At 35.5% G+C, this 18,081-nt stretch overlaps 1 protein-coding gene across 2 annotated transcripts in view; it reads left to right on the forward strand.

The window, feature by feature from the left end:
- IQCM (IQ motif containing M) overlaps positions 1–18,081 on the forward strand; it is a 461,312-nt gene that overhangs the window by 181,210 nt on the left and 262,021 nt on the right. For both annotated transcript variants that reach the window (XM_025921378.2, XM_086704127.1), the window contains exon 8: positions 3,884–3,999. In XM_025921378.2, coding sequence (XP_025777163.2) covers positions 3,884–3,999 — 116 coding nt within the window. The remainder of the gene's footprint in view (positions 1–3,883; positions 4,000–18,081) is intronic.

An 18,081-nucleotide genomic window follows, 5' to 3' on the forward strand; every position in this document is an offset into this window, starting at 1 on the left:
ACAGTTAATTTTACATAAATGAAACAAAGTAAATAGTTTAAGCAATTTGAGAATACATATTGTATGTTTTTGACTATAAATTGAAATATGATTGATTTAAATGGACATTTCAGTCATTGATTCTAAAAGTTGAACTAATGTAACAGATGGAGTTCAGCTGCCCAAGCAAGCTTCTGGGTTTGATTATTCAAGTGATTAAGATGCTATTTGTCAACTCTAGTTTACCACCCCTTTTAATTATATAGATAATCAAACTAAGAACTGCTAATTCTGTCTCCTAACTATTAATTGTTTGTAATTACACGCAGATTAAAACTGCATGTGCAATTAACTCAGAGAATTAATTGATACAAGGGAATTGATAAAAGGGAAACAGAACAAGCTTGGCATAAAAAAGGCTCTAGGGACACAGGACCACTTGAACCCACTAGTGTCTTGGGCTCTATCATGTCCTTGTAAAGATACTTCACACTTTCATTTGGACTTCTTCGGCTCTGTTGGATGCAGTTGCATAGACATATTCTTTTGAACTATTATATTCTTACATTATATATCATTAGCATAGACTGTTTCTTAGTTCTTCATTCATGGTTGATGGACACAATATATTTAAAAAATTTGAACTTCTGCTGTCTTTGGGTCTTTTGCTGATAATTCAGGTGACTTGGACAAATATATCCATTTGCAACCTGGAGGAAATATTTGTCACGATGAAGATTATTACATAAGTGGTGAATGTTTCAACTGGCTACAAATTTTCCCTTCCTTCCTTTCTCCTTCTTTCTTTCTTCATTCTCTTGGCAGTCTCACCACAGTATAGAACCTTATCAGTTTTCTGTGAGTCATTTGAGAAATTTTAGTTTCTAAAATAACTATGACAATTAGAATTTGGAACTGTCTCTCACCTTTGAAAATAATTGGCTCATTGTTAACTACATAAATTTAAGTAAAAACAGGAAATAAAATTTAAAAAAAGCACCCCCAACTGAAATATGTTTAAAAATTATTACCTTTATAAACATCAAGATGATGCTAGAAAGAGAAGATAATCTGGTGGAAAATAGTTGATCCTGAAAAAAAATAGAATTTTAAAAACCTGTTGTAAATTTTTTTCCATTCCTTCAGATATTTGTGTCAGTTGCATTGTATGGGACTTTTCACATTTAACAGTTTTGGTGATTGGCCTTTCAGCCAGTGCCAAGTAATTCCAGAGCATACATTGAACATATGCTTTGGGCACAGCATTATGTTCAGTTTTATGGGAAATGCAAAGCAAGTAAAAGACTTTTAAGTTTAGATAGGAAAATAAGATGTGCAGAAGACAACAAAATAACATGAACTAAGTGTATAATATTTTTCAAAAAGAGTCTATATAAGTATTGAGGATATACAAAGGCAGGAAGACATCAGTATGGGTAGTTATTTAACCAAATTTTTTATGTTCCAAGGTAGCTCCTATTCCACCAGCTTGTTAACCTGATGGAACCTTCTTGGTTCCTTTTCAAATTTTGGTATTACATTTTCCCCAGATTTGTTTAATATCAGAATATTTTGTTCTATCCTGCTGGCTGTTAAACTGGGATCACTGCTAAGATTTCTTATTTTTTCACCTACCAATAAGCAGCCTACTCTTGCTTACTCCCCACTCCATTTCCAGCATTCAGAATCTTCGTTTCTCTGTGGCAGTATCTGTGAAGAGTGTTAGCTCCGTGAGGGTTTGTGAACATTTAGTCTGATGTATGACTCTGTTCTTCAAACTACCAGTTTATAACTTTTGACTGACTTTGTGGAATAAACTGGAATTTGTTGCATGTCACCTTCCGGGCCTGGCTTCTGAGGAGGAGTCATTAGCATACATCAGTGTGTGAATGATTACCTTGAGGATTTTAGTGGAGGGTTTACTGCTTCCTGAAGTGGAAAAGTTATAGCTATATTTTCTAATGTGATACCTATAGACTGGAGAAAATAATGCATGGCCTTCTCAACTGCATGAGTCTGTTTTGTGGGTAAACCAGATAAAATATTTGAAATGCTCTGCACTGTCTTGGAAAATAATTTGTATAGCACTTAGATTCATTTTGGGTTGGGCTCTTCAATGATCAGGAAGACTCCCTTTCCCTGTGAGATCTCCCCTTTTGAGGCTAATTCTTGTTCACCAGTATTTACGTAGCTACCTCAATTGCATTGCTGATGAACCAGAAGCACAGATAAATTCCAACTAAGATATTGTCTTCGTCCTGGAAGTGTTTATCAGTTTAAAAAGGAGATTGCATTGAGAAGGGCACTTGTTGGGATGAGCACTGGGTGTTGTATGTAAATGATGAACCATGGGAATCTACTCCCAAAACCAAGAGCACACTGTACACATTGTATGTTAATCAATTTGACAATAAATCATATTAAAAAATGAAAAGTAAAAATTATAAATATGAAAAATATAAAGTAAATTAGACCCTAGTTAAAATTAAAAAGGAGATTGGGAAGAGATGCCCAATTATCTAAAACATGTGAAGACACTTATGGTGCAAGTTCATTAAGGGAAGTAGGTGGTCCAGAGAGAGTGTTAGTGAGTTGAGGAATGCTTTAAATTAAGAAAGCGTCATAAGAAATGTGGGGACTTACACGTCTCTAATAACTCTTATTCTACCCTTTTAAGTCCCCCCTGGGTTTATAAAAATCCCCAGTTAAAGTTTAATGTGTATGGCCTTTTCTTTGCTGTCCTCTTCCCAGATACTAATATGTTCAGGTTCCCTATAATCTTTCCATTGTTGGCATCTGCTTCCACTAAAGAATTTTATTTATTCATATTGAGTTGTGATTGAAATACGATTTATTATGTTGCCTCTTCTAGACACTTTGCCTTTTTGATAAGAGGACAAAGATTCTTTTTGACTGAAGTGGAAGAAATTATATACATATAAAATTAGAATGGGGTAGATTACATGCATGTTATTGATTGGAATGTCTCTGAGATAACATTACATTTTTTTATTATTTTATGTTACTATCTGCCTCCCTATAGGACACTTAGCTTATGATCCTATAAATAAGTTGAAGCAATGAAATGAGAGAATTTATTACGTCTGAGTTTTCTCTAAATTTATGTGAAATTAAGCAGTCCATAGATGTCTGTATTAAATCGAAAGTTTCAGGAAAGAATATATGTATATAAATAAGTATTAGAAAGAAAATTGGAAATGTGTAAACAGTTTGATTCATTTTGGATGGCAGGATTGAACTGAATTTTTCTCTTTTAAATGATTAATGTTTCTGAGAAATAGACAAATAAATCTTAAATCTCCTCATCTTTAAAAAAAAATTGTCTGCAGAAATCCCATGCAACAACTGCCATGAGACAGAAGAAATATGTGGGCATATGTTGGCTAACTTTTTGCTCTTTCAACTTATTCGTCTAGAGCACTTTTGATAATTTCACTTACTTTGCCATTTCAAAATGTGTACCCTCATCATAATTCTGAATTTTCTTTTAAAGTACTGATGTAGCAGGGAGAGGAGTTTTCCCTTTGTTTTTGTAAGTGCTATTCACAAATATGATTTTGCTTTAAGCCTCCTTTAAAAAAAGAAGTCAGTGCTCTTGAACAGAAGAGACTCAAAGGAATGAACCTGGTCTTCTGATGGGCACACCGTACCCAATAAAAACACAAGAGCTTTACTGTGTGATGGAACCAATTAATTGAAGCCTCTCTCTGTGTGGTGCTCATGCTTCTGCATCTCTCTGATTAGATGACAAGATGAGATTTTAATATAGAATAACAGGGCCGTAAAGATGATCTATTTTCCTCTTTGTAACATTAAGCAGTATGGTCTGTGTGTACTTTTCTTGGATAAATATTGTTTTAACTTGCATTGATATTTCTAACAGATAAAACATTCTACGATTGGAGAGGAATTATGTCAACAAAGCCTTCCCGTTTGACTCCTGACTCCAGCTGGCCTAGTTTGTGTGGGCCATCATCAATGTTTCGGGATTACCGTTCTGTGAGTATTTGTGAAACTGGATATAGAGTTGTGTTACTGTTCTTCTGACAGCTTATTGGGTTAATTTTGATAAAACATGTGAGATTGTGCTATGGACCTATTTCATTCCCAAATGATTCTCCACTGAAATTCTTTGTCCTGAAACAGTGCTTTACTTCTGTTATCATATCTTGTGCAAAATTTGCATCTTGTGGATCACCTTAACTCCTAAATATGTGTATTAATTTTTATTTGAAGAGTACTGATAGCCAAAGTGATCATCACAATGATTTGCCCCAAATGTGATAGTAACTATTTTTGTAATGGTACCTAGACTATCAAGTAAATATAATGGAGGCCAGTGGGGCATGAAGATAGCTGTTAGGAGTGTGACAGAGGACTGAAAAATCCAAGGACAGTTTCACAACCACACATTGATGGTTTTCTGAATGAGGACTCTCTAAACTGAAACATGGGAATCTGGGACTTGAAAATGGAATCTGGACTTCACTTTGAGTTCATCTGTTTATCAGGCAAGGTCCTAAGATGTTTCTATATCAATAGTAGAGGAAACTCATGTGATTCTGAAATTTTTAGCAACAATTTCTGTTTTATAATGTCGTGTCTCACAGTACCTATATATATATGTTTGGGTTTCTTACATCTTCTCCGTGTTCTGTTCTGTATGTGAATGTGTCTGTCTCATCCTTTCACTGACTTTTTCTCTCTTTTTGTATCACTATTTTTCTTCTTGACTTGTCATTTGTATTAGTGTGTTTGGCAGTCATAACAAAATACCACAGACCGGGTGGCTTAACCAACAGAAATTTATTTCTCAAAGTCCTGAAGTTTGGAAATCCAAGATCAAGGTGCCAGCAGGTCTGTTTTCTCCTGAGGCCATTCTCTCCTTGGCTTGCAGACAGCTGTGTCCTCACATGGCCTTTCCTGTATGTGTCCCTGGTGTCTGTCTCTTCTTATGAGATCACTAATCATATTGGATTAGGGCCCTACCCTTATGACCTCATTTAACCTAATGACTTCATTAAAGGCCCTATCTCCAAATACAGTAACATTAGGGGTGAGGAATTCAACATACACATTTTGAGGTGACATAATTCAGTCCATAACACCATTAGACAACTGAAATATATTGAAAAATTATTTTTCCTGTCTATTGAATAGTTCTTTACTTAAGATTAAAAAAAAACAAAGGTTGTATTTTTATATTTTTCCCATAGACCAGAACTTTTTGAATCATGTCATATATAACTTATATTGCTAAATTTGTGAATAAATTTACTAAAACTAAACACTGTTTTAGACAAGGACATTATATGAATATTATTAAGGAAAATAATATGATGTCTTTAACAAAAGCAATACCCATAGAAGGCTGTTATTATTATCTCCCAGTAAAGGTAAAAAAAAATGAATTGCTTCTTCTAAGCTTTCCAGCTCCAGCTCTACCCTGTTTTACACTAACAATTTAAAGACTGCTCCTAGCTGTGTGACAAACCACATTTAAATATATTTCTTTGGGGGAATATATCTGGCAAGGGTAGACTTGATTGTGGAGAGCAAATTCAAGACAGGGTATATTTATTCATTGTTGAGTGGGGGAATTAGGAACACAAAAGGCTATTACCCATAGCTTTGACATAAAAGATAGTGCTTTGGGGATGTGCACATGGCTAAAGAGTTTGGGGTAGACTGGAGTGGAGACTGGGTGAGCATGAAAAGGCCTTTTGCATCAGTCCAGTTAAAGGCTTGTCTCTTATCCTTGAAAACCAACAGTACTGGGGGTGGGTATGTGCGAATGGATAAGAGGGAGCAGGATTCAAACCTTCAAATTTCTTTCCTGCAGCTTACTTGATTTTCAGTTTCTACTACTGAAAGTCTAAATGGCCTTTTTTTTTAAAGTAAGAATTGCTCTTTTGTTTATCCTTCAAAATAATCACAATCCTAGAAGGGATCAAACATCATGTTCCAAGTAATCTTTTTTCCCCAATTTTTATTGTGGTAAAATATACTTAACATAAAATTTACATCTTGACCATTTTTAAGTGTATCATTTAGTGGCATTAATTACACCCACATTGCTGTGTAACCATTACCACCATCCGTCTCCAGAACTTTTTCATCTTTCCAAACTGAAACTCTGTACCCTTTAAACATTAATTCTCTCTCCCTTCCCTCATCTCCTGGCAACAAGCATTCTACTTTCTGTCTCTATGGTTTTGATTTTGTGTGTGTGTGTGTGTGACTGGCTCATTTCACTTGGCATAATGTGTTCAAGGTTCATTCATGTTGTAACATATGTCAGAATTTCCTTAATTTTTAAAAAGACTGAATAATATTCTGTTGTACAGGTTTCCCCACTATCCCAAAGTAGAACATTCCTATGAAAATTTTGTAGGCTGAAATCACGTAAAGTGAAGAAATAATTACCATTGATTTATATGGAAAAAATTTCAAGTGTTCCCAGATCCCAAAAATAACTTCTCCTAGGCCTTTCTGATATCTTAGCTAATGGATGAACAAAATGCTTTAAGATAAAGCACAGATGCTCACAAGACACAGTTCAAAGGTGTGGTAGCTTGATGATGATGTGCTGAGTGGAGTTTCCAGGGAAGGAGCTAGGTGAGGCCACTCTCACTGGTTGGGTTGTGTGCTACCTTTATAATGGCTTGCTGCAAAACAAATGTTGAATGCTATTTTCGCTTTTCACCTTTTTCGTTAGATAAAAGCAAAAATCTTTGGATTTCTTTGAGTTAGCAAAAGTAGGTACTAATATAGGTCTTTCCTAAAAGTGAAGTGGCAGAATGTGAACTTTCAAAAAGCGGGGGATACTTGTACCATATTTTGTTTATCCACTCATTTGTTGATGGACACTTGAATTGCTCTTACCTTTTTGGATATTTTGGATAATGCTTCTTTGAATATGGGTGTATAAATATTGTTTGAGTCCTTGCTTTCACTTCTCTTGGTATATATCCAGAAGTAGAATTGCTGGACTATATTGTATTCCTATGTTTAATATTTTAAGGAATCATCATATTGTTTCCCACGGTGGCTGCACCATTTTACATTCCCAGTAGCAATGCACAAATATTCCAATGTCTCCATATCCTCATCAGCACTTATTACATTATCCATTTTCTTGATAGCAGCCTTACTAATGGGTGGGAAATGGTACCTAATCTTGATCTGAGTTTTTTTCAGTCAGACCAAAAAGTAAGTAGGAAAAAGAGAATGTAGAAACCTGCACTGGTAAAAGTAGGCACAGGGCAGAGAAAACCCTGTCTTTGATTTTGTAGGAGGAGAGAAAAATTTTGCACATTCTGCTTTCAAAACGCTCTCTACAGCATAGCTACTCTTATCAAAATTTTAATTCACTCAGGTAAGAAAGTCACTGTGGATATGCTTTCTTTAACCTAAAAAACAAAACAAAACAAAACAACACTATCCTTTTTAAGCCTGAAGTTTTTGTTTTCTTTATAAAATCTTTTGAATCCTTATATGTTATCAGTTCTTCAAAATTTCATTTAAATTCTAGTTAGTTAACATATAGTGTAACATTAGTTTCAGGAGTAGAATTTAGTGATTCATCATTTACATATAACACCCAGTGCTCATCACAAGTACCCTCCATAATACCCGTCACCATCTAGCCCATCCCCCATCCACCTCCCTCTGTCAACCTTCAGTTCTCTATCATTGAAAGTCTTTTATAGGGGCGCCTGGGTGGCGCAGTCGGTTAAGCGTCCGACTTCAACCAGGTCACGATCTCGCGGTCCGTGAGTTCGAGCCCCGCGTCGGGCTCTGGGCTGATGGCTCGGAGCCTGGAGCCTGTTTCCGATTCTGTGTCTCCCTCTCTCTCTGCCCCTCCCCCATTCATGCTCTGTCTCTCTCTGTCCCAAAAATAAATAAACGTTGAAGAAAAAAAAAATTAAAAAAAAAAAAAAAGAAAGTCTTTTATAGTTTGTTTCTCTCTTTCTATCTTTTTCCCCCATTTCCATATCTTCATTTGTCTTATTTCTTAAGTTCCACACACGAGTGAAATCATATGGTATTTGTCTTTCTCTGACTGACTTATTTTGCTTAACATAATACACTCTAGCCCATCCACATCATTGCAAATGGCAAGATTTCATTCTTTTTGATGGCTGAGTAATATTCCATATATATGAGACATATATTATTATATATATACTATATGTAATATATAATACACACACACACACACACACACACACACACACACACACGCATGCACGCATACCACCTTTTCTTTATCCATACATCAGTAGATGACATTTGGGCTCTTTCCACAGTTTGGCTCTCGTTGTTAGTGCTTCTATAAACATTGTGGTGCATGTGCCCCTTTGAATCAGCATTTTTGTATCCTTTGGATAAATATTTAATAGTGCAATGGCTGAATCAGGGTAGTTCTATTTTCAACTTTTTGAGGAACCTCCATGCTCTTTTGCAGAATGGCTGCACCAGTTTGCATTCCCACCAACAGTGTAAGAGGGTTCCCCTTTCTCCACATCCTCACCATATGTTTTCAGTTCCAATTAAATAATAATTTAATAATGTTTCATGTCTTTAGTTTTAATGTTTCATTTCTGAAACTTCAGCCTTACAATATTAGAATTATGTTATTAGAATTTCTAGTTACTTTAAGCAATGTCCTATGGGCCCATAAAATGTCTTTATATGAAGTTAAAGAAACTGCATCCTGAAGAAAAGGTTACTGATGGTATTTTTTATAATTTTTTGAAATACTGAGGATTTTTAAAATTTTTTTTATGATTTTTTGGAGTACTGAGATATTTATAGCCATAATTGTCTTGAAAGATAATATTTATTCATGGTAAGTGAATACTGAAAATGTAATCTTTTGTATAACATAACAATGTAATATTACATGGCAATAATACAATCTCCAACTTTCTCACCACAGTTTCATTTTATAATTCTTCTTTAAAAGTTTTGCTAACATTTATAATCATGTATGAAGCAATCTTGAAACCACAACCTGGAGGACTCTAGTTATAGTTATAGAAAACAACCTTGGTATTTATCAAAATTCTGGGATGGAAAAATTAATGTATTTATCAACAGTGTTCTTAAAAATAGCTAGGATAAAAACAAATATTGACAGAAATTTGTGTAAGTAGTTAATTTCTAGCTAAAATTGGGAAACAGAGGAGAAAGTGCAATAACTTTTATTCATTAGTTGTTAGTAAGGCAAACCTCTCCTCAGAGGGTGGTTATTAACTATGTTGCAGTGCCCCTTCTAAGGGGAAATATGTCGTTTGGTGATATCTACCAGTGAGGATGGAGTTCCAAGCCAGGGAATGCCAAGCGTGTGCACATGCATCCGGGATGGGATGGTGATGAGGTTCAAGGCAGTAGAATGGAGGGAAAAGAGTGGTTGTAGTTGTCTGACATGGGAGAGTAGGGGCATTTCAGGAATTGAAAGAAGTTCATTGCAGTAAAAGTGCAGCACATTCTTTCTAAGGGGCAAGTGGCAAGAAATGAAACTGAAGAGATAAGCAAGTCCCTATTATCATGAAGTGTCTTTGTAGGAAGACTGTCAGTCATGTTATCTTCTTAACCCTGATTGCAAGGAATTTGCCTAACCTTGACACTTGGACATAAGGGATTATAAAAAAAGTAGAATTCAGTTTAATAATTGGTTGCATTATAAATTGTTTTGTTTCAGAGAACAAACTGTGAGTCAGTCCTCTGGGCATTTGGCTTCGTTGTCCTCTGCACTATCCCCTACCCCCCCTTCCCTAGGGGAACACATCCTACATAAGAGAGAAGAAAACAATTCATTGGTCATATTTTTAAACATACTTATATCTTAATCTTGTCGACAAAATTCACTGGTTTTTATAGAAACATTTTTTAGAAATGAAAAGAAATTTCAAATATAACATTATCATTCTTCACATGAATTTAATTTTGTTTTTTAATTTTAATTTTTTAATTTTACTCCAGTAGAGTTAACATAGTGTCATATTAGTTTTATGTGTGCAATATAGTGATTCAACAATTCTGTGTATCATTATTTGGTGCCCATGATAAGTGTACTCTAATCCCTGTCACCTATTTCACCCATCCCCCCACCTCCCCTCTGATATGCTTGATTTTAAACTAGTACCCTCAGTTAAAGTTATTATTATTTTTGTAATGTTCCTTTATTTATTTTTGAGGAGGGAGGGGGAGAGAGAGAGAGAGAATTCTAAGAAGGCTCTAAGAGGGCTTGAGCTCATAAATGGTGAGATCATGACCTGAGCTGAAACCAAGAGTCACACACCTAGCCAACTGAGCCACCAGGTGCCCCTAAAGTTATTTTTTTTCCAACAGGAACATATTTTACTTGAAGCATACTTCAGAATATATGGTTCTAAAAGATACATATAAAATATTCCATCTAAGAAAAATAGAATATGCATTTTCTTCAGTTACACACAGAAAAGTCCCCTGGTTAAATCACATATATAGGGACATAACAAATATTACAAATGTAAGAATACTGAAATCATACCAAGTGTATTTTCCAACCACAGTGGTACAAAACTAAAGATCAACAATAAAAGAAAGCCAGGAAATCTACAATGTAAATATTAAATATTTAATATGTAAATATTTAACAACACACTACTGTACAACTAATGAGCAAAATAAGAAATCAAATGGCCAATTAAAGCAAGTCTCAAAACAAAAGAAAAACACAATATTATAAAACCTATGTGATGCAGCAACATCAGATGTTAGAATGAATTGTATGATATAAATGCTTGGATTAAGAAAAAAAGTTCAAATAACCAACCTAACATTATACCACAAGGAACCAGAAAAAGAAAAAACTTAGCTAAAATTTAGTAGCGGAAGAAAATAATAAAGAAAAATCATAAATAAATAAAATAGGGACCAGAATAAACAATAATATAACACTGAAAGTAATGACCAGTTTTTCCAAGAAAATAAACAAAATTGGCAATGCTTTAACTACATTAACTAAGAAAAAAAGAGAAGACTCAAAAACCAAAATGAGAAATGGAAAACAATACAACAGATAACCCCAGAAATACAGTGTGATAACAGATTACTATAAACAATCACATACTAACAAATCAGATAACTTAGACAAAAATCAGATATTTCCTAAAAATTCACAAGCTACCATGATGTAATCATGAATCTTGAATCCAAGAAATAAGAAATCTTCTTAGACCAATAACAAGACTGAAAATTGAGTTAGGAATCAAAAATCTCCCAGCACAGAAAAGCCTAAGACCACATGGTTTTACTGGTGAATTCTACCAAACATTTAAAAATATAATTAATGGCAGTCTTTGCCAACATCTTATAAATAATGGAATAGAGGGAACACATTCAAAATTATTCTATGAGGCCAGTGCTACCCTGATCCCAAAGCAGGAGAAAAAAAATACAAGAACAAAAAGTCAATTTCATCCAATATAAGTATTGCTACTCTGGTTTTCTTTTGACATCCATTTGTATGATAAATGTTTCTCCAGTCTCTCACTTTCAATATGCATGTGTCTTTAGGTCTAAAATGAGTATCTTGTAGGCAGTATATAGATGGGTCTTTCTTTTTTTTTTAATCTGTAGGCAGTATATAGATGGGTCTTTCTTTTTTTTTTAATCTGTTCTGACACCCTGTTCTGACACCCTGTGTATTTTGATTGGAACACTTAGTCCATTTACATTCAGAGAAATTATTGATAGATATGTATTTGTTTCCTTTTTATTACTTGTTTTTGGAGATTCCCTCTGGTTCTTTCCTGTCTTTGTCACTTTTGGTCCCTCCTTTGCACTCAGAGTCACCTTTAATATTTCTTACATGGCTGGTGTAGTGATCACAAACTTCTTTAGTTTTTGTCTGGGAAACTCTATCTCTCCTTCTATTCTGAATGATAGATAGCCTTGCTGGGTAGAGTATTCTTGGCTGCAGATTTTTCCCATTCAGCACTTTGAAAATATTATGCCACTCCCTTCTGGCTTGCCAACTTTTTGTTGAAAAATCTCCCGCTAGCCTTATGGGTTTATAAGTTAAGGACTTCTTTTGTCTTGCTGCTATTAAGATTTTTTTCTTTACCACTATATTTTTCAAATTTAATTACAATATGTCTTGATGTTGGCCTGCTTTTGTTGATTTTGATTGGGAGTTCTCTGTGCCTCCTGGAGGTGGATGTCTGTTTCCTTCCCCAGATTAGAGAAGTTCTCTTCTATTATATCTTGAAGTAAATTTTCTGTCTTCTTTCCTCTTCTTTGGAACTCCTTTGAAAGTTATTTTATTATGTTGGATAGAGTCACTGAATTCCCTAAGTCTATCCTCGTGTTGCATAATTCTTTTTCTCTTTTGTTCAGCTTAATTATTTTCCATTATTTTGTCTTCTAGGTCATAAATTTGTTTCTCTGTCTCTTCCCGCCAGTTCATTACATCAAGCCTGCTTCCAATTTCATTTATTGTATTCTTCATCTCTGATTGATTCTTTTTTAACTTTTTAATCTCTGTGGTAAGGGTCTCACTGATGTTTTCTATTATTTTCTCAAGTCCAGTGAGTATCCTTATGATCGTTCTTTAAATTCCCCATCAGGCATATTACTTATATCTGTTTCACTTAGAGCTCTGGCCATGGCCTTATCTTGTTCTTTCATTTGGGATAAATTCCTCCTTTTTGGCATTTTGTCTAAATCTCTGCCTTCTTCTCTGTTTTAGAACAGCCAGCTATGTCTCCTGCCTGTGAAAGTAATGGCTTTACTTTATGAAGAAGAGGTCATATAGTGCTCAGGGTCTGGCACTTCAGGGAGTATCTCAAGTGTGTGCTGTGCCTGCTGTACTGGCTGTTGTGTTCTGGCTACTCTATCCTTCAGGTTAGTTGTCTGCAGAGGTGCTCCTTGCCTGCTGTGGGAAGTGTTTGGTCTCTGGCCTGAATGTGGCAAGCTTTAACTAGGTATGCTTGTGAAATGAGGCCTGACACCAGCTCCACCAGAACTGAGGCCCTGTAGAACTCTTTGGTTGGAAGATGTGGTATGGGTAGGGCCTGTTCTAGTCTTCTGGGGGAGGGGCCTATCACACAGGGGCTGAGGCAAGCTTGACTGAGAAGGGTAGTCCTACCTTAGCGCTAGGGGTTGGGCCTTGATGTAAGCAAGTTAGGCAGCTAATGTTCATGCTGAGCTGCTTCCCTCAAGTGGTTCTGTTTATGCTGAGGGGTAGGGGAAGTAAATGGCCCCAGCTGGCTCCTTTGTTCCTGGAGAGGCATCTCCCTGAATGCTGCCTCTCAGGGAAGGGCTCCTAGAAGAGTGAATAATCTCTCTCCTGTGTGCCCCAGATGGTTTTCAGATCACTGTTTCCATGATGTCTGCCCCCAGGTTGTTTGCCTGCCTTCTCTCCAGGAGTAGTGCAGTGCCCTCCAGGCTCTATCCCAGCCACTGGGGTCTGTTGACCTTTAAAACTCCAGTCGTTAAGCCCTGCTGGTTGCAAGAACTCACAAAATTCAGCCCCTCTTGTGTTCCAAACCAATGGCTTTGAGAAACATTTCCCTTGTGCATTCCCCTGTATGCTCCTCTCTTTCACCCTTCTTTGTGACCATGACTCCCTCCCCACCACAGCAGCCACGAACCTTTTCTCCCTACCTTCTTTGATGTGGCCTCCTATCTTCCTTTAGTTGTGTAGTTTGTTCTGTTAAGACTTCAGGCCAATTTTTGGGGTATTTAGGATGATTTGATAGTTATCTAGTTGTGTTCCAGGGACCCAAGATGAGCCTAGGGTCCTCCTACTCCACCACCAGGTTTTTAAGGTGGTACTGCTTTTACTCTGTATCAGGTTCATTTTGACCATAGAACGAATTGACTATATTTTAACGTGAACTTTCTAATTAGTTTTCTCTGGAGAATTTTCTTGACCAATTTTAGTAAAAGAAAGTTTTAAGAATCTAAAGAGATTTTTTTTAACGTGGAAATTTAGATGTCTTTTTGTAATTCTTTACCAAATTGTACTCTCAGAAGATTGTGGGCATTCACTTGAAGGAGTTTATTACATAATAAAAAATAGTTAATTAAGTTTTAATATGTAAAGCATCTTTACTTAATGTCTTTTCCCCCACTCCAATTTCTTCTCTCTGAGCCTTTCCTTCCCTTCTCCAAAACAATTGAGGAGGTGTTTTAATTATTTTCATGCTCATGGTTTTCCCCCTTGGTGGGCTACATTTGACTCAAAAAAAAAAAAAAAAGTCATCTGATTTGATTTTGATATTTGTAAGAATTAGCACAAATAATCACAACTACTAAATTAAAATTTTCTATTTGTTCAAATGATTTCTTAAGTATTTATTGTCATTTTTGGGTAGAAATAAAGTTACTCTTTGAAAATCCTGCAGTAGGCTTAGAATTAATTTAGGCACTGAGTTAACAGCTAAGTGACCGTGATTTTTTGACATTTTGAGTAGCATTCCAGTAGTTGCTCTTATCTGTGTACTTTTTTATTCATTTGTTTTTGTCGTACTACAAAGAGTAGTGATGCCTAATGTATGTTATCTTTAGCCTTCACATTTTAATTTTGAAATGCGTATTTTTTTCTGTGAAATAGTAAGTTTTTAACCTTTTTAAAATAAAAGCTTTATTGAGATATAACTCAGAGACTTCAATGTATACAATTCAGTGTTTTGTAGTATGTTCACAAAGTTATATAACCATAATACTACGTACTTCAGAACATTTTCATCAGCCCCCCCAAAAAACCCATACCCATTGGCATTCTTCCATTTATTCATCCTCTTGGTCCCTGACAATTATTAATCTATAAAGGTTTTAATCTTTGTGATAGAATGAAGTAGATATTTACTTTGATATATATGTATATAGATGGACATTTTAAATTTACACAGTTGCAGTTAAAAGCCTACATTTCAATAGTTACGGTGCTTTGCAGTGGTATTATCTTGGCCTGAAGTATGTTTTTATAACCATCATTTATTTTATTTTATTGAATCTTTCCTTTTAGATAAAAATTCCTACTGTTGTCCTAGTTAAGATAATTTATTGGGAAAAATAATGGAGATACTCCATGCAAAATTCCTTTAGCAATGAATAGGTCAAGAGGAGTAGTCGCAATAAATTGGTCGAAACTTACATTCAATTATTTTCACAAAGTATTAAAAGAAAGCACTCTTGTTGAGTGCAAGCTTTGGATTGCAATGTTACTTAGATTTCCAGTATACTACCACTTAAACCGTGTCACAGTCTGACCCAGACTAAACAATTTTCAAAAGTGGAGGGTTAGGAAAATAATCAGATAATTTTAAGTTTGTATTTTTGGATCAGTTTAATTTTATGGAGAAAAATATTTATCTATATTTCTCATTTATTATTAAGTTGGGTTCTTACTTCTGGAAACCATTTCACAATCTTTATTGTGGAAGCCAAAAGATTGAACCAGTATTTCAATTATATTGATCCTTTATTTTGAGATATTCCCATGCAGGAAAGATATTTGAGGGACAGTAGACCCATGTGTGTTAGTGTTAGTGCCCATATTAGTTCTAGCTTTATGGTTTCCAGTCAATGTATGCATTCTTTTTTAAGCTGCAGCGTGATTGTTACCAAAACCTGGATGAAAGAACGAAAGTTGAGTGCAGAGAGCATTTGGGCAGATATTAGGTTATGGGAATGAACAGACTGTGCCTGCCCTGGGGAATCCCCCCCGCCTCCAATCTGCTGGGAAGCTAGGTACGCTTGTTCTCTTGTAAAAGGAACATTAACTAAATTTCTTAAAAAGTAATGAAAGAGAACAAACTGTAAAAAGGCAGCCAAAAAAGGCAAACATCTGTTACTGAACATGTCTCACTTGACTTCTTTTTAATGTTCTTAGGAATAAATTTATGAAGTAGGGAAAGTTCAACACTAATTAGCTTGTTTTCATCAAACAAAAGGCACCAGACATGGATGTTGAATATGAATGAAAACTTCAATAGTAATAGTAAGTAGACGTAGAAAGTGAGAGTAGACCTACAAATTGCTAGCTAGTATCCAGGATTTGGATATTGCCACGGCTGTTAATATTGCATTGAGTTAGCATGCTGTAATTTCCTTTTTTAAATGATCAGAAAAAAAATGTTTAGAAAAGTCAAGTGTATTTATTAAACAGTAGATAGTTTTGGTGCAAAGCTTTCTCTTCAGGCTTCAGCTAGTGAGGTGGAATGATTTGGAATAACAAATGCAGAGCTACTCAAAGACACAGTTGTGTAGCACACACAGCAACAGTAGTTAATAGTTGTACCCTGTAGTGGTTGTACAGATCCATAATCCTTTTTCAAAACTCTTGGGGCCAGATATACTGAGGAACTCAGAAAATTTCAAACTTTAGAGAGGAAAGAAGATAAATAGATCTGCGATGAATCCGGTATTCAAAACATATTAATGTTTTGCAGTAAATCATATAAATGTTCTCATTAAGTGGGTGAGAGAGGCCACTCTATAGGTCTTTTAAGTTGGTTCACATCAGGTTTTGCCACCAAAGATCTAGTGGGTTAAGTTTTCTTCCATGTGAGTAACATGTGAGTTACACCAAATTTGTTGGTTTTCAAAGCCTTTTGGATTTCTGAGTCTCATCATAGACCTCTAGTAGTAGTAGGTAGAAGGTAGGTAGAAGGTAGACAGGGAAGAGAAAGAGATGAGGGCAGACATATACACACACTTACATGAAAACACACGCATATTATTAAGGAAAATAGCATGATCATATATTCATTGTTCTTGATTCTTGGTCCAAGATATCCTGGAATGCCCATGTTTGTATGATTCCTCTTGGCAGAATTAGGCAGATATGATTACCTCTTACTGATAGATGCATCTTCCTGTGAGAGTCCTCTGCTGCGCTCCACCAAAAGAGTACCACTGCCTTTATATTCATCATACGAGGTACTCTGACCTGACAGTGTATTGTGTATCTCTTTATTGGTTTATTCCTGGCCTTTTTCTCTAAAATGTAGGCCCCACAGGGGTGAGGACTTTTAAGATCACTGAGACAGCCCTGGTGCTTAGAGTAGTATAATGTCATAAATTAGACCTTGGAAAATATTTGCTCAAAATGAATAATAGGTTGTTTGAAATTTTCTCTAAAAGGAACACAAAAGAGACCCAAGTTCCCTAGGTGGTGAAAAATACAGCCATAATAATATTATTAGGAGGAGGGAAAAGAAAAAAAAAACCTATTTAAAGTTGTTGCATCAATCTTGTTGTAATTATTATTATTTTTTTCTGTATTGACCAAAAGGAGTTGAACAATCGTTGATTCTTTGTTCTGAAATAGACTTTCCCCCCATTTCTCTTCTCTGGAATCAGTGGCTATTCTCATTTTGTCAGGCAGTTCTCTTGTTGGTTTCTCTTTTTCTTTTTTCAATCTCTTCCAACACTCATTAGAAGACCCTCCAGGTAAGCTAGGTTACTAGGTAACATAGTATCCAGGTCTCTGCAGGGCTAGTTTAAATCAGAGGTAGATTTAGGATATCTTGAGGAGCATGGGAATATTCATTAGGCCCTTTCTCCTCCATGACTCAATAGCACCGTTATCATCTTGGTACAAATATACAATCTCAGGACCCCACCCCAACTCTGGTGAACCAGAATCTGCATTTGAACATGATCCATAGTGATTTATAAACATATTAAAGTTTTAGAAATGCTGTTTTAGATCATTCCCCATGGTATTCTGCCTGTTAAGTGAGCATTGATAAGTAGTCACAGTATATATGAAGTATTTTTTTTTCTTGACCAATACCTGAAGTGCAGCTATTCTGTGTTGAATTTAGAGTCACATGGTGGGGCAGGAATGCATTTTCTTGTGAAAGTTGAGGAGTGAGATTATAACCAATCAGAGCTATAAGAAACTCATTGTCAAATAATGAAATGGAACTACAGTGAATGTCAAAATTGGCCTCGGAAAATATGTCAGATATTTTTATAATTAGAGCTTTCACCCAAATGGACTAATCTGGGCAATTTCAATAAGCTGATATATCCATCCAAGTACGCCCTGAGTCTCTAGGAATCAGGTATTAG

Source organism: Puma concolor, chromosome B1, assembly GCF_028749965.1.
Source record: "Puma concolor isolate L17-30 chromosome B1, mPumCon1.1.hap2, whole genome shotgun sequence".
In the NCBI taxonomy this organism is placed as follows: Eukaryota; Metazoa; Chordata; class Mammalia; order Carnivora; family Felidae; genus Puma; species Puma concolor.